Source organism: Eulemur rufifrons, chromosome 15 (genome assembly GCF_041146395.1).
Source record: "Eulemur rufifrons isolate Redbay chromosome 15, OSU_ERuf_1, whole genome shotgun sequence".
Taxonomy (NCBI): domain Eukaryota; kingdom Metazoa; phylum Chordata; class Mammalia; order Primates; family Lemuridae; genus Eulemur; species Eulemur rufifrons.
Genome location: NC_090997.1, coordinates 20,481,205 through 20,501,633, shown reverse-complemented (window position 1 = coordinate 20,501,633; position 20,429 = coordinate 20,481,205). Strand labels below are relative to the sequence as shown.

General features: G+C 44.1%; 1 protein-coding gene across 1 annotated transcript; it reads left to right on the top strand.

Moving 5' to 3' along the window:
- Positions 1 to 511: 511 nt before the first annotated feature.
- LOC138395906 (glutathione S-transferase A3-like) lies at positions 512 to 19,743 on the top strand. The gene is made up of 7 exons (XM_069488985.1): positions 512 to 593; positions 11,549 to 11,654; positions 14,271 to 14,322; positions 15,141 to 15,273; positions 17,180 to 17,321; positions 18,426 to 18,557; positions 19,291 to 19,743. The coding sequence occupies exons 2-7, from the start codon at positions 11,568 to 11,570 to the stop codon at positions 19,411 to 19,413; spliced, it is 669 nt and encodes a 222-aa protein (XP_069345086.1). The 5' UTR covers positions 512 to 593; positions 11,549 to 11,567; the 3' UTR covers positions 19,414 to 19,743.
- The last annotated feature ends 686 nt before the right edge of the window (positions 19,744 to 20,429 follow it).

Sequence of the window (20,429 nt, the reverse complement as noted above, 5' to 3'; positions counted from 1 at the left end):
ATCAAGGGCCTTGGGCTACAGAGAAAGGCCAACATGTTCCCCATAGAGAAGGATCAGCCAGTGACCCCAGGAAATGCAGCTGAGGTTTTCCCACCCAGGGCTAGGACAACTCTGCTAGATTCTTCAGCCTACAGAATTTTGCAACAGCATTCATCATTGAGTGCTTTTTCTAAACATAGGTTCAGTCTCCCCATTCTCTCTCTCAAGTCCCCTTCCCTGACAACACCCTGTTATGCCACTCTCCTCCTCCCCCCACATGGTGTCTCATCTGCTCAAATCTGCAGCCTGTTTAATAAGGTCTTCCTTAAACAGTGTTCAAACAAGCCTGGTGCCCCGGGACCTTCTGAGGCAGGAAACGGTTTTAAAATCCCTTATTGTGCATTTTTGGATCAGCTTGAAATGAAGCATTGTTGACTGTCATGCTTTTTAGTCCAGCAGGGAACTCTGGAGCCTTCAAGGCAGTGGGAGTGGCTGTTCCCTATTGGGCCCGCCCAGTTCAGCGGGCAGGAGTGTCCCAGCATTTAAGCAGCTGGCACACAGCTCAGGAGCTGGCCTGGAGGAGCTGAGCAGAGACGTAGCCAGGACTTCATTAGGTTAGTGCCGACCTTAAGAACCTTCCTAAATGTTCTGTGTCTGCTTCACTAGGAGAGCATGTTTCAATGTGTTACTTTGTGTGGGTACTTCATGTTCTTATTGTGCCTTCTTAGTGTGCTCAGGAGACAATTCAAGCATTGTTTACTGGTTCCTGAACAAATGGCTTAAACAAAAATAAGATTCAGGAATTAGAAAACAAAGGCAGTGACTTAGATGGTGTGAGAAAAGTGAGAGTGACAACAGTACTGGCAATCTGAAAATGCCGCCATGCATTTGTCGGAGCTTACATGCAATTTGTTACACAGTTAAACAGGAGGTATCAGTATGATTCATACAGGAGGCAACACACGATTATACAGGATTTACATATGGCAGGGTCACCCCTTTGGGGTGCCACTTGAGTAATGTAAAGAAATGTACCAGGGTGTTTGCATGCCTCTTCTGCCTCTAAAGCCGCCCCTCCAGGTGGGAAACAAATCATCAATGCCTGCCCATTAGGAACTAAATTTACATGGACACATTCAATTACATACACATTAGCTTATTGTTCACATGAGTTATTAATACTTTGCAGTTGGATACCAAGTGGTGTGCTATTTCCCCTTCTCCTCTTCCACTTTCTCCTTCCTCTTCATCTTTCTTCTTCCCCTCATCCTCTTCCTCCTCCTCCTGTTACTTGTTCAATGTTTGTGGGACCAATGGCTGAGCAAAGTTGAAAGTCTCAAAATTGCAAATGAATCTACATGTATAGGACAGTAAAACAAGTGCTGTGGAATTGCATCTTAGACAAACTTAATAATGATGCCCTTCTCTTGAGCTGTCTTGTTTCTGGTCTAACAGAGCATTTGCAAATTCCTTGCGTTTGGCAGACTAGATGTTCCCATGGCTACCCTGGCAAAACACTTTTATTTTTGCATAGTCTTAATGTTTCTACTGTGTGAGCGAGTTCCATTGCCATGATAATTATGTTTAAACAGTACATGGTGGATTTCATAATCAGCATTGGTTATTTTGCTACCATGATCCCAGCTTGTTATGTAACTACTCTGCACTACTGGGTTCTAAAACGGGAAGCTCTATAACGGGAAAGCTAAAAAACAAACTAAACAAAAAAGTGTAGCTTTTGAGTTATCTAACTCAGTCCCATCCTGTGAAGCCTGGACTGAACCTGGATTGATGTCCTGCTTCCTGTGAGGTCACAGGGAGAGGGGACAGGGAGCAGGAGCACTGTTACTTTCCCTTTCTGCTTGTAACTGGGTATTCCTTGAGAGATCGCTAGATATATCACTAGAACATGTAAATAATTTTTATGAGGTGCATGTAGTGACCAGGTAGGATGTAACATGGTAAGAGTCAGTGGTGCCGGGCAAGAATTGACAACATAAAAAAAAAAAAGATCTGATACAGGAAAGCCTTGGGATCTCAGAAAGACGCTGTGAAAAGTCACTTTGGTTGGAGCTCTGCAGGGCGAAACAGTTGTTAGGAGAAAAGATAGCTCACAGGACAGTGCTGGCTGGCCCAGGCCCTTGGGCTCTCTGTGCAAGAGAAACCAGCAAGAGGAGGAATGGGAGTTGCAGGCTAGGCACTGGGAGGAAAAGTCCTCAGGCCGCCTCCTGGAGGGGAGTTCAGGGGGAGTTTTAAAGAGGCTTAGGCAGGAAAAGGGTGACATGTAAGCACTTAGAGGTGGAGATTGTCTTGCGCCTGTATAGTTCTATTAAGTGTTGCTTCACGTGTGGCATGTCTCAACAGCATGTTAAATCTCAACTCCCTGCATGATTTTTAGCATCAAAATGAGATTATAAGGGGGGGGGGAAGGCAGAGTAAGGGAGGTGTGGGGGTTCTTTTTGGCTTGAGGTGGTTAGATCCGGATAGGTCTGGTTTCTTTGCAGCCAGGTTCCTTATCAGCTACTGTCAGCATTTTGTTTCCGTGGTCTCAGAAAATACTACTCAACAGCCAGACGGTTTATCCCACCCCCCTTGTGTGGGTGTGTGCTGAATTCCAGCAGACACGGAAGTCATTTGTTTTTGTTTCTGTTTTTTTCTTCTTCAGTTCACTAGGCTGGATCATGTTGTGCCATGTTGCCTCCCTTGGTCAGAAGGGAGGCCCTAGTCCTGTCCTTGTACTGTGTCATTACCCCCTGAGAGATTTCACCCTCCTGATTCTTTTTTTCTTTTCTTTTTTGAGACAGAGTCTCGCTTTTTCGCCCAGGCTAGAGTGAGTGCCGTGGCGTCAGCCTAGCTCACAGCAACCTCAAACTCCTGGGCTCAATCAATCCTCTTGCCTCAGCCTCCTAAGTAGCTGGGACTACAGACATGCGCCACCATGCCTGGCTAATTTTTCTCTATATATTTTTAGTTGTCCAGCTAATTTCTTTCTATATTTTTTTAGTAGAGACGGGTTCTCGCTCTTGCTCAGCCTGGTCTCAAACTCAGGAGCTCAAATGATCTGCCTGCCTCGGCTTACCAGAGTCCTAGGATTACAGGTGTGAGCCACCACGCCCAGCCCACCCTCCTGATTCTTAAGGAGAAGGGTCCAAGGTCCCATGTTCTGGAATTGGTTCCTGCTGACTAGGGTTGCTGTCCCTACTCCCTTTTGGAGGTGGTACAAATCTCTTGTTGACTGGTCTGATGATTTATAGGGGTCTTCAGCAGACAGTATAGATTGGAACCCCTGTGCCACCACCACCTTGACATGGAACTCTTGGGGCCTGGAAGACACTTTATTAGTAAGTTAAAAAAGCAGGGACTGAGAAGCAGTAGTAGTATTATAATAGTTGGAACATTACTGGTCCCAGTAAGGGAAGGAACAAGGGAGATGAACTTTAGTGTAGTCTCCTGTTTTGAGCAGCAGGGTTATTAAGCTTGTGTAGTCTTTTGGCTTGGTCTAAAACTCTCTTTGTGTTTTAATCCCTCCCAAGCCCCTGCTGCTGGCGCTGTCCTGGCCAGAAATCCCTCTTCTATTTGCTCCCCATTCTTGAGGGCTGCTGAAGGCTGAGGGTCTATCTGCAGCTCAATTGTTTTAGTCTTTTACTAACAAAGCTCACCAAAAGGTTAATAACCTAAGGCCCAAAAAGCAAGGAAAGCAGGAGAACTGCCAGTGGGCCAAGGAAGGGGATGAACCAGGCCAATAAAGGGACTGTCTCTTGCCTTTTCTGACACTCTGGAAATTTTGTATTCTGGGTGAGTGAGATTCTCTCTCAGGGTGTTCAAGACCGAGTAGTTCAAGTCCCTGCGTGGACTAAACTGAAACAGGCTCAGCCCTACTTCAGTGTCAGCCGGGCTCCTGGGGGGAATGTGACTGGGTCCCGGCCTGCATCCTGCAGGCTGTAATACCACGATGATCTGAGTGTCTTTATCTCTAGTTTTAGGGCAGCACCTTAAGCCTTGTCTGAAATGGCCTCAGGTTCTGTTTTTAAATTTGGTATCTTATTGTCATCGAGGCCATTTTTTCAACCTTATGATTTCTATTTTAACATTAATGTTAAACTCCAAAAGGAGGGAAGTATGACAAGGTGTGTCTGACCTCTTAAGTCTCCATTTTAACGGTTTTCTGGGGTCCCCTTGGCAAGAGGGGTCTGTCCAGTCAGGGGGGTTTACATTTTTTTCCTTTTGGCCAAGATTTGCCAGAGGCAGGACTTTCATTGATGGCCAAACTTTCCTTTTGCCTGGTCATTGCCAGGGTGGTGCAACTCCCTGCCCCGGTTCCACCCTGTCCCTCAGTGGGACACTGTGGCCCAGAGACTTCAAGTCAAAAGACTTATGGCCAGTTAGATGTTCAAGGCCGATGAGATGGAGGTGGGCAGGAATTTATCAACTTTTAAAACCATTTAAACAACATAAGAGCAAAGGCCAAAAGGAAGGTTATAAAGTTAACTTATCTATAACCGTTGAGTTACTGTCAGACTTGCAGGAATTCACTATACAAAACAAGCATTTTGTTAAAGCCCTTTGAGCTAAGCATGTAGAGGCTTTTATATCAGAATGCCTTTGTGGTCTGTTTAAAGAACTAACATCTTAACCAAAAAGGTTATAAATCCTGCCTAGTTGTGGCAATGACAGGAAAAAGAAGCTTATAAGTAGCTAAACATTGAAATTATCTAAATTTTGCAGACATTTGTGAAAGATGTTAAAAGGCTTAGAACATGTGATCAAAATAGGATCCCATGTGACTATAAAATAATAGCAATTTGCTTAACCAAGAGCGACAATCAGGAGACTTTAAAGGCAATACAGAAAAACCTTAACTTTCAAAGCACAGGTTTCCCAAGTAATCAAAAACCTAATACAGACAGTAAGAATTATCTTGATAAAACATAAAACCTTTGATTCTTAGGCCAGTAACTAAAAAGTAAAAAAAACCCCAAATCTTTAGTGCAATTGCTTTTTCTCATGGGAAACCAATTTGGGCAACTTGGAAGTCAAACCTCATGAAAAGGGTCAGACGTAAGTAGACTGTTCGGGTAATGAGTGAGTATTATGTTATAAAGGAAACAAGGAACTAGAAAAGTAGTACCTTGAGAAGGGGAACGTGTAACTCTTAGTAACAGCATAGGAAGATTTTTTTAATCATATTGAACAGTTCAGACATATGAAGAAGCTAAGAAAAAAACATTGCTTTGTAGACTTTGAACGTAAACGTTTTAGCCTCAGACATTAGCAGCAGACTTAGAACCAGATCTAGAGGGGGGAAGAAAGTTACAGGAACCACCAAAAGGGTTGAAGGAGAGGGTTACCATCTCAGGCCTTCTGAAGGAGAAAAAAGTCTGAAAACAGCAAGATGGAGCAAAAGCTGAACTTCTGAGATAGAAATCTGAGAAGTCTCAAAAGAAGCAGATTACAGAATTAGAATCAGAACTTTTTGGAATTTTAGTAAGAGCAAATCAATACCTTAAGAAAACCTTGTTTTAACCAAAAAAATATTTTTTATTAATAAAATTGTAGCCAATTTGATCACATACAAAATTCCTTTATAAATTTTCTTTCATTAATCTTATCACAACTTACACAGACCATCTATGACATACTTGGACTTTCTATATTGTCCTCAATTTCCCCTTTCTTAAATAACCAGTTTATTTTCGCATAAAAATTTACTATACAACATCATTTCTTTATATTAAATCATTCTCTTTTCTTACCAAAACTTCTTGTCAAAAATATACATCTTTGTGTCCATAACCCTCCACGTCCCTCTCTCTCTCCCATGTACAGGGTCCCTCTAGCCTTTTTTTTTTTTTTTTTTTTTTTTTTTTTGAGACAGAGTCTCACTTTGTTGCCCAGGCTAGAGTGAGTGCCGTGGCGTCAGCTTAGCTCACAGCAACCTCGCAACCTCAGACTCCTCGGCTTAAGCGATCCTACTGCCTCAGCCTCCCGAGTAGCTGGGACTACAGGCATGCGCCACTATGCCCGGCTAATTTTTCTATATATATATTTTTAGCTGTCCATATAATTTCTTTCTATTTTTAGTAGAGACGGGGTCTCGCTCTTGCTCAGGCTGGTCTCGAACTCCTGACCTTGAGCGATCCACCCGCCTCGGCCTCCCAGAGTGCTAGGATTACAGGCGTGAGCCACCGCGCCCGGCCCCTCTAGCCTTTTTTTTAACAACCTTTCAACAACTTTTGAATCAGTCGGAATTACTCCTCTTTCAATAAGAACACAGTTTAGTCCTCTTCTATCATCTTTTATTATTTGAATAAAAACACATCTTATTTTTTGTATACTTTATATACATATAAATCACATATATTGACGAGAATTTTTATTCTTAATAGCCTTACATTTTAGTAAAAACCTAAGAAGCAGGAAATTTTGAAGTATTTGTTATAAGCATCTATTTTATTTATATTTATTTAATTTATTTATTTTAGCAATGGACTTAGATCTTAGTTATTATTTTAAGTTATTTCCCTATTAACCATTTTTATAGCCTGTGTATATTACCTAAGAACAACAAATGCATGGGTGTTTTTGCTCTTAACTCAGAAGATCTAGTTGTTTTCATTAAGCTACCAATATTCAATTAGTCTTACTTATGAAAAATTACATAAACACAGACCATTTTGGTTTGGCTGGGTTTATAGTTTTATAATCTTTATATTAAATCTTGACACCTTAAAACATTAAGCAGCAGTAAAAGGTAAAAATGACTGATAAACTCTGGCAACAGTGTATTCTGGCAATTAGAAGACATACTTGTTTTTATTTTACAAATAATAACTTTTCCTTTTTAATAACCTATCTTGTTTACCAAAAGTGTTTTAAAAACTCACATGAACTTAAAAAGCACTTAGACTTATTTACTTAATTTATGAGCACTCCTTTATATGCCAATTTGGTACCATGGAAACACAATATATAACAATGTACATACACATAAATACATTTAAACATATATACGCATATGCACACAAAGATCTAATAGTCTTTACCTCTGAATTTCAGTCTTGAGATAACAATATAAACTCACCATTTTGCAAAAAGTGGTTGGATGAAAATTATTTCTGGCAAAATTGTAACTTGCTAACATGGCTAAACTTTACTTGCCCCAATAGGTAATATAATGAAAGCTGAGGACCAGAGTTTTCCGTAAAGCGGGTTCCATGGCAGTTTGATTTTTTTTTTAAGAAAACCTCTTTTAGTTGTTTTTTTTTTCCAGTGGAAATGAGTTTTGAATGTCTATATTATAGCCAGAATTTTCTGCTCTAATTAGTGAACTGAATTAATGATCCACATTCCGTGAGCTTTGTCTCAACACCAGTAGGAACTCAGCCACTGCAGAGTTAAAGTCGGTAAAAAAGAAAATAGAGAGATAGACAGCGAGCTCCAGACTCCATGTTTTAATACTATGGTGGCAGATTGTCCATGTGGACTCGGAATTTTCCTTGATACAGGATACTCAAGAGGTTTTAAACAAGAGCCCCTCGAAGTAAGGTGAGCCTCACTAGGGAGGCCCAGTGTGTACTTAAAATTTCGGGTGGAAACTGGAGGGGCTTTTTTTGTTGTTGTTGAGACAGTCTTGCTTTGTTTCCTGGGCTAGAGTGAGTGCCATGGCGTCAGCTTAGCTCACAGCAACCTCAAACTCCTGGGCTTAAGCAATCCTACTGCCTCAGCCTCCCCAGTAGCTGTGACTACAGGTATGTGCCACCATGCCCGGCTAATTTTTTTCTATATATATTTTAGTTGGCCAGATAATTTCTTTCTATTTTTAGTAGAGACGGGGTCTTGCTCTTGCTCAGGCTGGTCTCGAACTCCTGACGTGGAGCGATCCACCTGCCTCGGACTCCCAGAGTGCTAGGATTACAGGCGTGAGCCACCACGCCCAGCCTTGGAGGGGCTTTTGTACCAAAAGTGGACGTAAACTGGAGGGTAGTTGCAAAAAGGGAGAAGTAGGTTGTCTCTGAGAGCAGTGAGTCAGGAGAGGAGGAGAGGAAGAGGCAACTTGTCATTTATTAGCTGGAATTATACGAGGATAAAGCAGAGGAAGAAAATAAGAAATAACCCAAGCTGTGCACAAAGCCAGTAGAGACCACTGGGCCCAGGCCTCCCTGGCGTTTTCCCAAAGGTCAACGGGGCATCCCCTGTCCCTTTGTTTCAGGTGGTCTTTCCTAGGCGCCTTGTCCAGAGAGACTCCAACCCACAGCCTGAGGTCTCACAATGGAGATGTTGTTCAGTCTTTCAAAAGTGAGTCCATAATCTCAGAAACTTGGAGGAAGGGCTGACTTCTCAGACTCTTGTAGCACTGTAACTGGGGAAGGGGTGAAGGAGAGATCCATGTATCAGTAGGATGTCTAACTAGTATTTATAACGGGCATGAAGTCACCCAGTAGGATGTAACACGATGAGAGTCTGTACTGCACCCCAATAATTGCCAATGTAAAAAATAAATAAATAAAACAAAGATCTTATCCAGGAAAGCCTCCGAATCTCACAGAGACCCTGTGAAACGTCACATTGGTGTTGGACCTTTGCAGGGCAAAAAAAAAAATTCAGAGGAAAAAAAATAGTGCCCAAGGAAGACGAAATTGAAACAGTAATAAAGAACAAGCACTTTTAAATATGCCATAAACAGATTTTTGGACAACTCCAAGGAGTGACCCTAACCTAAGAGTAGAAAGCAGACATTTGAGAGATAAAAACAGTTGCTGAGCCTGGACGATGCCACCCTGGACGGTAGGAGCCACGTGGGCAGGGGCAGGTCCTCAGGTTTCCCAGCCTGGCAGCCCTTGCTCTGACTTGCTTGGCGAAGAAAATCATGACTTTGGTTGGAGTTCCCAGGAACCTGTTAAGTGAAGGCTCTGCTGGGCGCATTCTGCTCTGTCAGTTGTCCACAAGCCTGTTGTTCTCACTAGGTTTAAACTCCTTTGGAGGCAGCGACCAAATCAAACTCGTACCTTCCTACCAGCATCAGTGTCCATGACGGCCATGGCTGGACATGGAAACTGCTCAGTGGGTGTTAGTTAGGAAGTGTGAGTGAAAGTTTCCAAAAAGAGAGATAGAAACATTTATTTATAACCCAGAAAAAAACATGTAAAGGAAAGAAAAAAAAAATAAAGATTCTCCTGGAATAGCTAAATTATTTTGACATATTAAAATTTAAGTTTTGGCTGTGTGTGGTGGCTCACACCTGTAATCCTAGCACTCTGGGAGGCCGAGGCGGGTGGTTTGTTTGAGCTCAGGAGTTTGAGCCCAGCCTGAGCAAGAGTGAGACCCCATCTCTACTAAAAATAGAAAGAAATTATATGGACAACTAAAAACATATATATGGAAAAAATTAGCTGGGCATGGTGGCGCATGCCTGTAGTCCCAGCTACTCCGGAGGCTGAGGCAGGAGGATCGCTTGAGCCCAGGGCTTTGAGGTTGCTGTGAGCTAGGCTGACGCCACAGCACTGTAGTCCGGACAAAAGAGTGAGACTCTGTCGCAAAAAAAAAAAAAAAAAATTTAAGTTTCACATACCTTTTTGGAAGTATAGCTATTGTGTGTAGAGAAATATATTTGTGCTAAAAATTCAACAACCATAAATCTTTCAAAATATGTTTAAATGTTTTCTGACTTCACACTTTATCTCTGGAGCGGCAGATTGTCCATTTCAGCTCTGAAGTTTTAGTCTCTGACTACAAATGAGACCGATACTGTCCCTCCCTAGGTTTAGGCAATGGAATATTTGCTTTTTAATGAATCCTGTGCTTTTGTCACACCACTGCTGCAGCTTGCCTGACACTGTTGCTCAACTGGCCTGGTCTCTGGGTGAGGTGATCCCTTTCGTTCCATGTTATGTGGGACCTTGGAATACAGCAGTGGTTCTCCCTCTGGGCCAGGGCTGATTTTGCCCCAGGGACATCTGACAATGTGTGGACATGTGTCTGGTTGTCATGATGTCACAACACTATGCTACCAGAGTGTAGAAGCCAGGGATGCTGCTTTGTAATATCCCCCAGTGCACGGGACAGACCCTCACAGCAAGAATTACCCACCCCAAAATGTCAATAGTGCAGACTAGAGCAACAGCTGTCAAACGTTTTTAGCTAGTCCCAGGCACATGTGTTTCTTACGTCGTACAACCACCCAGAGCACACACACATATATGTGCATTCACTTGCACACAACATAAATTAATGTTCCACACACGCAAAAGAATTTACCCCTGGCACCTGATGCACGCTGGTATTTTCTATGACGTGCAAGTTTAAAATGCTAGTCAGAGCCCACTGTGTGAATTGTACAAGCCACTACTAGGTCATGACCTAATGTTTGCCAAATGCTTGTATAGACAAGCTCCAAGACTTTATTGTCACAGCACATTTTCTCTTGAGGTCATATGCTCCAGACTGGTCACACACCAGTTCAGAATAAACCTCTTTGGTTCTGAATAAACCTCTTTAAATTAAAACAAAATTTATTGTCAAATAAAAACCATGCTAGGGCCGGGCGCGGTGGCTCACGCCTGTAATCCTAGCACTCTGGGAGGCCGAGGTGGGCGGATCGTTTGAGCTCAGGAGTTCGAGACCAGCCTGAGCAAGAGCGAGACCCCATCTCTACTAAAAATAGAAAGAAATTATATGGACAGCTAAAAATATATATAGAAAAAATTAGCCGGGCATGGTGGTGCATGCCTGTAGTCCCAGCTACTCGGGAGGCTGAGACAGGAGGATCGCTTGAGCTCAGGAGTTTGAGGTTGCTGTGAGCTAGGCTAACGCCACGGCACTCACTCTAGCCTGGGCAACAGAGTGAGACTCTGTCTCAAAAAAAAAAAAAAAAAGAAAAAAACCATGCTAGGTTTAGCACATCACAAAATTTCTATTGATATGAATAATCTCAAGTGTAAACTTAGAATAATAACAGGATATACATCAAGTAACTTTTATGACAAATAAATGTGAATAAAAATGAGAAATTGTTTATTATGTGGTAGACTCTAAACCAATATTGCTTCCTTTCCTTGTAATATAATGTTAATGCAGCAACTTCTGTTTTTCAAGGTTAAAAAATAAAATTCACCCAGAAGTGGGAAAATATGGAAATCTAATAGAAAAAGAAGTGAGCACCTTGTTCTGTAAAAGACAATGTAGATACCGGCCACAGTCAGGACAAGACTAAGCCCCAGTTCTGCTTGTGAGCGAGAGCAGCGTAACACCCAGAGCTGAAGACTGACTCTGCCCCCTCCTGCTCCTCCCTGTCAGTGAGGTCCTCTGGTTTAAAGGTCCCTCCCAGGCTCCCAGGACCTTCCCCTGGTGGGATCCAGGCTGCCCTATTTAGGTTCTCAAATTAAAGACAAATGGCAACATGAGACTGGTTTTGGTGCATTTTCACAATGGTGGTAAGAAATTGAGCCATAGAAGACCTTCTGGGGACTCCTCCAACCCTGCCACAAGGAAAGCAGATACTCCCAACCTTACATCCAAAAATACATTTTGCTTCTGTGGACCCATTCATTCATATATTTATTTCTGTTTACAGAAAGCAAGAGACTGCTACTATGCCGGGAAAGGTCAAGCTTCACTACTACGATGGACGGGGCAGAATGGAGGCCATCCGCTGGCTCTTGGCTGCAGCTGGAGTAGAGGTAGGTTGGGACTTAGGTCAACCTAACTTGCATCTAAAATGGACTGTATGAAATTTCTTTTCTAAGGCAGTAGACTTCTGTACAAGATGACCTATGAATAATTTTACCTTCAGTGAAAATATTCATAGTTACTAAGAAAAAAATGGACTGATTTGACCAAATGAAAATGGAAGAAATCTGTTTATCCAAAAGCACATAAACAATTAAAAAATATTTTCAGAAGAAACAGAAGAAACATCAATTATACCTTATGTGTGGACCTTATTTTGATTTGGATAAAAACAAAATGTAAAATATACTTTATGACATTCATACCACAATTAGGAACCTGAATATTGATTCAATAAAGATAGTAGTAAAGAATTCTTGTTAATTTTTTAGTGTAATTTTGCCTGATTTGGGGGATGGTATTATTGTTAGTTTTAAAATGGCTGTTATGTTTTATAGGTACACATTCCAGTATTTAGGGTGAGATGATATGATACCCCAGATTTGTTTCATATTGTGACTACCAGAGAGAGTTTGGCATACAATGAAAACAACTTGGCTTGAGCTGGTAATTACTGAAGCTAGGTGACTGAAACACAATGGATCATTGGATGTTATATGTATTTTTATACATGCTAGAGATTTCCATAATGAAAAGATAAAATATGTGAGAAGTGAAACGTAATTAAAGTATAAAGCATGATGGATGGAAGGAGGGAGTGGATTGTAATAAATTTCCCGTTAGACTGAGGAAACTCATTCAGCAATTATTTTGTTGAGCACCTATGAAGTGCCAGGCTCTGTGCTAGGCCCTGGGGTAGACAGAGAACAAGACAGACTTGGTCCCTGCCCTAAGGCAGCTGCATGTCTCTGAGAACACAGACAAGTAAGTGGTTGATTAAAATGAGGAGTGGGGGCCTCTAGGAGACCACCCAAGCATTCCACAGTGTTCCAAGGCCCTTCCTCCCAGTGTCTGAACAGGACATGCTGGTGGGTTTCTGGGTGTGATTGTGTGGAGGGCTGCCCTCTGCAGGTGTCCCTGGGAAAAACACTTGCCTGTGCAGACTGAGGCCCAGCAAGTGTGTGTGAGGGAGAGAGGCAGGGACAGGCTCAGGAGATCTTGTCCCTGAGGCAGGAGCAGGAAAGGAGGCTGTCAGGGTGAGGAGGCGTCCTGTGAAGGGAACCTGTGTCCTTCAGCCTCAGAGCAACGTGTGGACCGAAGCCTCGGGATTGCACTTTCTCCGTTGCTTTGTTCATACGTGGGACTTTAGCCTGATCCTTCCTCATTTTATGAAGACACAAGCACACAACAAATCCAGAGGGTCATTCCCGGTTGTTTTCTTTCTGCAAATGAAGAAGCTGCTCTCACAGTCGTCCAGGGGTGTGTGAGAGCCCTGGGCAGGGTGAGTGCAGCACAGCAGGTGCAGGGGCTCGGCTTAGAGCACCCAGGCTCCCTCCTCTCCATCCCAGCTTGACTGAGGGGACCGGGGGGCAGGACTGACTGGAGGCCCTCGCTCAGCGCTCTGGGTTCCTGGTGCCCAGAGGGTGATGGTTACGACCCAGTCCCTCAGGCTGTCCAGCAACATCACAGTGGTGACCCCCTGCGGTGGCTCACACCTTTAATCCAAGCACTTTGGGAGGCTAGGGTGGGAGCATGGCTTGAGGCCAGGAGTTTGAGACCAGTCTTAGCAAAAGTGAAACCCTGTCTCTACAAAAAATGGAAAAGTTAGCAAGGCTTGGTGGCTCATAGCTACAGTCCCAGCTACTCAGGAGGCTGAGGCAGGAAGATCGCTTGTACCCAGGAGTTTAAAGTTGCAGTGACCTATGATGATGACACTGCAGTCTAGACTGTGTGACAGAGTGAGACCCTATCTCAAAGAAAACAGCAAAATAAACAAAAACACACCACACTGGCCAACCCCATCCCACCTCTTGCAGTGACCAACCACCATCCCTCCGTTTGCCTTGAAGTGGACACTTTGTTAATTGCTGGCACACGCACCCCTCCTCACTTACACACCTGTATCACACATTTATACCTATTAATATGCTATGACCCTGCGTGATCACAGATCGGCAACAAAGTCTGTTCCAGGGAGCACATTAGGAACCCCCAAATTCCTGACCTTTCCTAGATTGAGAAGCCCTTTTAATCTATGAAATAGAAAAGAGTGATAGAAATTACAGTAGAAACCCTGGGGGCAGAATCTTAGATAGTCGTCGGTCCATGGTACACGGCAGGGGGGCACACCCAAGTTCTTCTCTCATCTCTCCTGGGCACACAGGCTTTCCTGAGACATTGCAACATTTTAACCAAACAACATTTCAGTCCCTTCCCTGCAGTGACTTCTGTTTCCAAATAATGACTGGATCATGGACACTGGTGAGGTAAGGGAAGGGGTGAAGTGAAATACAAGAAGGAGCAGCTATGTGCTATAACACAGACCTTTTTCCTGATGGGTCTACTCTAAATTCCCAAATGGCCATGACCAGACTAATCTGTGTACCTGCAAAACTCAGAAATCTTCCCTTCTCCATGGTATGTTCTGGACCGGGGTATGCAACTTGAAAAGTCTGTGATGCTACGGGATGAACTAACAAGAACCCATTTGCTGTTTTTGCCTTCAGTTCGAAGAGATATTTTTAGAAACAGCAGAAGATCTGGATAAGTTAAGAAATGGTAAGAACAAGTATCTAAATGCCTCTGTGAGTATCTAGTAGAAGGTACATGGGGAGGTCTTCACACCAGGCCATGCCTGTTGGGGAGTGGTGATTTGGGGTGGTGGAGAGGGAGAAAAGTGGTTAAAATGGTAGGGGAGAGTCTCCTTGAGCAGATCTGGCAACTCTCAGGGCTGAAAAGGGCTGGACCTTACTCAGCATTTGCTAAAGGAACCATCCCCAGTGCCCTGAGAAGGCCCTCCCCTTGCTTTCTCGTGTTTTCTGCACCGTGTTCGAGCTGTGACAGCTCAGGGTCCCACACAGCAAGGACATGCATTGGAGGAAAGCAGTAAGTATGGGTCCATCTTGAGTTCTTTACTCTTCCCAGGCTGACAAGGTGATATCCTGGCAATATTATAGGCTTTGAAGAGCACAGAAAGGGACCTTTACATAGAAACTTCTGTGAGATCTACCTTAAATGTCATGAATACCATGAGACTTACTTTCAGAACTTCCCATTTTAAATGACATTAGGATGGTAGCCCTGTTGTAGCCTCTCTGAGTTTCTTGCAAAATATCCATGAAGATAAATCAACACAAAATATACGGGGGACCCATCATTGGATAGGAAATAAAAAGGCTGAAAAGGAAAATACAGATTAATAAGAAAAAGGACTATAAGACACTAAAAACCAAATCCTCTTTGAGTTGAAAGTCTACCAGACAATGATTTTATGTTTTATATTTTATCTTCGATCATTGCACCAAATGCTTTTTCATTCTAAAAAGAGCTGGGCCCATAGTCACCTCCCTCTCCTTTTTTGTTCCTTCTTCGTGCAGACGGGCGTCTGCCATTCCAGCAAGTGCCACTGGTGGAGATTGATGGGATGGAGCTGGTGCAGACGAGAGCCATCCTCAACTACATTGCCAGCAAGCACAACCTCTATGGGAAGGACTTAAAGGAGAGAGCCCTGTAGGTACATTTTCTGTCCTCACACCAGCAGCTGACCCAGGAGAGCTTGAGGTCCTGCCTCGAGTGAGCAGGACCATGCAGGGGGTCAGGACAGCAGCAGGCTGGGCCTTGGGCACTGAGGTTCAGGGCAGCAGTGTCCTGTGGACCTGAGGGAAGAGGAACGTGGAAGGGTTCAGGCGAGTGTGATCATACACGAGGATGCAGCCCACGGGTTCAGCGCCATGATAGAGGCTTCCAAACACTCATGAACCATGAACTCAGGAGGGTGGTGGAATCCTGGTTCCAGGTGCTCAGGCCTTTAGGAGCTGAGTTCCCACCAGCTGGTAGGGACAAGGATGGATTGCTTGAGTGTGTGCAGATGATGGCCTGGGGAGGGAATGATCCAAAGGAGCTGAAATTTGAGCTTCAGTAAGTATGACAATGATGATCAGGTAACTCAGTTATCAACCAGTTATATGGACTGGTCACTTGACAAGGGTTAGAACAGCCTGGTGTCTAAGAAGCTGGGTTTACCTTAACATTTTGATACGAGTCTGAAACAGCCAGAGGTATTCAGGATGACCAAAGCTCTGGGGGCTCCTCCCAGTTATGCTGAGAGCTCAGGACTCAAAATAAAACCTTGTTGGAATCACTCACTTTTCCTACAAAAGTTTTATACACACTTACCAATTTCTCTACTGGATTGTCACCCATACAATTGAAGATACATCCACACTACATCTTATCAATAAAATAACAGCAATATTCATAAAGGTAAAGAAGTCAAACAGGAGAATTATCCATGAGCAGAATAATGGAGGATTAAAGTGTGCCAGAGGCACACGGGGACATTATTTGGCCATGAAAAAGAATGAGGTTTTGATGTATCCTCAACATGGTTGACCTTAAAGACATTATGACATAAAGGAAACCAGACTCCGAAGGTCAAATTTTGCAGGATTTCCTTTGTATGAAATGTCCAGAATATTCAAACCCATGGAGGCAGAAAATAGATTAGTGGTGGCTTGGGGCTAGAGGAGTGGGGAGTGGGGAGAAATGAAGAATACTGCCAATGGGTACAGATTTTCTTTTCAGGGTGATAAAAATGTTCTGCAATTAGAATGTTGTGATATTTGCAGAATTCTATTAATGTACCAAAAACCACAGAATAGTATAATTTAAAGGGGTTACAATTACAGTATGTAAATATGTCCATAAAACTATTATTTAAAAAAGTATCCTGGAAACCCCAACTTGACAGAAAAGAAAAGAAGGTCTCCTACTGTCCACACTGGTGGTAACTGTGTCAGGATCGCACCAGGGAAGGGTGTTCACGTGGGGTCGGGAGAAATGCAGACACGGCTAGAGCAGGGCAGCAGCACTTGGAGGGGGCTGTGGACGGTGTTTATGGGGGACGGTTGAAAGACCTGCTAACATGGGGCAGAGACGTGTGCCTGGGAGGAACAGAATGGTGGGAGAGGAAGAGGAACATGACCGAGATGGGTGTGCCAGGGACTCTGTTGAGGTCACTGAGGCAGCAGGTCTTTGGCCACCTGAGTCACACTGAGTTGATGAACAGAACAGAACGACCAAAAATAGAAACGGCAAATTTAGTGCAGTATGGGTGGTTACTTGCAGGGAATCCACCAATTTTTCTTATTACAATAACTCAGGAGGAGTCACTGATGATCTTTGAACCTGTATTTGATCATGTGTGTAACAAAAATATTAGAAAGACATCTACCCTGATCGGGTGTTTTATGTAATAAATGTTGATATATGTAAAAATCACATGAAATTGAATGACCTATAAAAAGTACCCACTGCAGGTGAATTACATGGTCACCACCTGATGCTCTATTCTCTTAAAGTTTTAAACCATTAAGTCTAAGACAGGAGGCATTTAACAGGCTGTATCGTCCTCCAGGATCGATATGTATGTGGAAGGTATGATGGATTTGAATGAAATCATCATCATGCTACTCACGTATCCACCTGAGGAGCAAGTCAACCAGCTTGCCTTGCTCAAAGAGAAAACAACCAATCGCTATTTCCCTGCCTTTGAAAAAGTAAGTGGAGCTGTTCAGCACATCAAGGCGCTGAGTTCAGAGGGCAATGGAAATCATGCCGGGCATTCATGAGGCAGTGACCTTCACTTTCAGTGACACTTCCTGAACCCGAGTGCAGCTCTCTGACGCTCAAGGCATTTTATAAAAATAGGCGGTGAAGAAAAATTATAGTACTTATACCCAAGTTATAATTTTCCAGGAAAATTTCAATTTACTAGACCCAAGTCTAGAATTCTGTATTCAACAGAATTTTATTGTCATCGTAGAATGTGGGCTGTGCAAGGTTCAGCGCCACACTAGATGTTGGTCTAGACTAGAGTCTCTACAACACCATGGGCTTTTATTCAAGAGGAACATGGTGAGACCAATATGGCAGACAGTGTTTTGGAACCGTGTGTGGGGAGACATGAGACCAGCTGCCCATCACGAGAGTACTGTAGTGCTTCAGAGATGGATGAGAAGTATCTAAACAAGAATGGTGGCAAGGGGATGTGGAGTAAGATTATTTTTACATTTCAAATAAGTTTCAGGCATGAGTGCAGTTCATCCCTAGACACTTCAGCTTGCAAATTACAATGCAGTGTAAGTTAGGAGTCAGAGCCAAGGCTGCAAGAGAAGTGATGAATTCAAGGTCACCCAGGTTTACTTCAGATCCCAGCATGTAGGCCAGGAAATGGGGAGAGAAGAAGGGGAGAGGGCTGTCAAGGGAGACTGCAAAGAGAGAGAGCAAAGAGCAGAGCTAGTCCTGGAACATCAGGGCTGCGAGCTTTAGGGCGCGGGGCAGACAGAAACATGCCGCAGCAGGTGCTGAGACCCGGGCCCACGTGGAAGATGCCAGTGTGGGTGGGAGGTGCGAACTCTGCAGGGCTGTGGGAATGAGCAGAGGCAACGGGAGCCTGGGTTTCCCCCGAGGAGGGGAGCGGGGAGGAGAGCCCGATTCTTACTCTCGCTCATGAATCAGGGACCCTGGAGAAAGGTCTGGGTCTCACACCTGCCAGTGAGGATGCAGAGGTGGGAGGGTCAGGATGGAGAGGCTCAGGGACAAGCAGGTGCCCAGCCTGTCTCTGTGTGTGTGTCCCTGATCTGATGCCTCGAATTCCCCAGGTGTTAAAGAGCCATGGACAGGACTACTTTGTTGGCAACAGGCTGAGCCGGGCTGACATTCAGCTGGTTGAACTTATCTACAACGTGGAAGAGTTTGACCCCAGCCTTACCGCCAAGTTCCCTCTGCTGAAGGTGATCAGTTTCACTATCTCACAGCCCCCAGAGAGGCAGCCCCACATCTCCTGTGATGGAATGTAGTATTTGGGCCCTTGGACTGGTGACATTCAGACCCCAGCCTCCTCCAGGCTGGCACTACCCCCAGGTCTCCCTAATGAGCTTCCAGGCCCTGGTTCTGAGGCGTGATAAGATTCGTGCTATGGCATGGAAATTTCAGGTGGGTGTTACCCCAAGAATATTTCACCTTTTGGAATGAAAGGGCCCAAAGCCCAGCATCTCCCCCCAACCCATTCCACTGTAGTCTCTGTGCCTGATTTCTCTGGGATTCCCATCATCCTGGGGGTTCTCCTGTCTTCCCACACTGAGTCTGTCTGGGCAGGTCTCTTTCCATCTGGTTTCCTTCCCTGAACTGTAGTTCCTGCTGTCAGACCTTGTGTTCTTGTCTGCCCAGGGCTCCCCTACACACTTCCACCCACTCCCCATGTCCACCTCTCAGTGGGAAAATTGGTCTGACTGGCCCCATTGTTTGCCTTTACTATCTTCTATCTTCATTCTCACCTCAGTTTTCCCATATCTTCGTTTCTCCTTGTATCTTCATTTCTCTGGTGTCTGTTCCCAGCTGCCACACTGGTGCTTAAGGAGGAGACGCTGTCTGTGTGTAGAGTGGCAGGGCTCAGATTTCCTGGGTTGTCTAATAATTGCTTTAGTCTTTGGGCTGCACTGTGAGGCTGTGATCTGTGCATTGCAGGCCCTGCAAACCAGAATCAGCAACCTCCCAACTGTGAAGAAGTTTCTGCAGCCTGGCAGCCAGAGGAAGCCTCATGAGGATATGAAAACAATGGACAAAGCAAGGAAGATTTTTAGATTTTAGTAAAGCAGGCGTGGAAGCAAAGGACAGACAAGACCAATCTGCTAATCTTTTTGAAGAATTAACTGCTTGCCTAATGCTGACGGTGGCTATTGCGAAGCTAATAAACTTTTCAAACTATGTACTAATGAAAAAAACGAAAAAAACTCCTTTGTCCAGACAGTTAAAATTCATTCTTTTTCATTAGGATCTGATAAGAAATCAGGTTTCCAATGTGTTCCTGACCTGCCTCTTTCTTGGAATTAAAAACTTAGTACAAAAGGAAAATGTAGGTTATGTCGTTTGTTTGAGTTTTCCAGAAATTTTGCTGTAACATTTGTCATACAGACTATCAAAAAATCAAGAGCAGAAATTTGCAGCTGACAGGTTCAGGTATGTGCTGGAAAAGAGTTACCATTCTGGGGATCAGCATAGCAAAGTTTTCTTCTGACCTTGGACAGTCATTTCTGATAATGACAGGTTCTTTCTTATGCATTTTCAAACAGCTGTTATGGCTGTGGACTCTTCAGTGTTTTAGGAGGTGGTCACAACAGAGAATTCAGCAGACCCACCCTCTGCTCTCAGGTGACCCTGCTGTCCCTTACCTGCAGGTGCACAGGGCCATCCTCACTGTGCTCTCCAACCCTGTGTGGGGCCCGGACATGAGCTTTGCTCTCAGTTCCCTCAGTGCCACTCAGGCCTGGGCTTGAAAAGTACACACGATACATGAGAATTATTAATACCTATAAATAAATAAATACATGTAAAATCATATTTTCCCTGCCTGTCACCATGCCAGAGTGCTTGGGTTAAGAGCCATTTCTAGCTTCAGCCCCACCCTGGGCCCATAATGCTGGTCTCCCTGGGAGGTCTGGGCTGTGGCACACTGAGCCCTCCTGCTCTCAGAGGGAGCTCCCCGCAGTGACAGGTGTGAGGAGCAGACAGACTCACGGGGCTCCCTAACTGCACCTTCACTTCCCTGTGGCCTCTTCTCCACTGACAACCACAGTGGTTTTGCTAAAATACAAATCTGAGCGCCA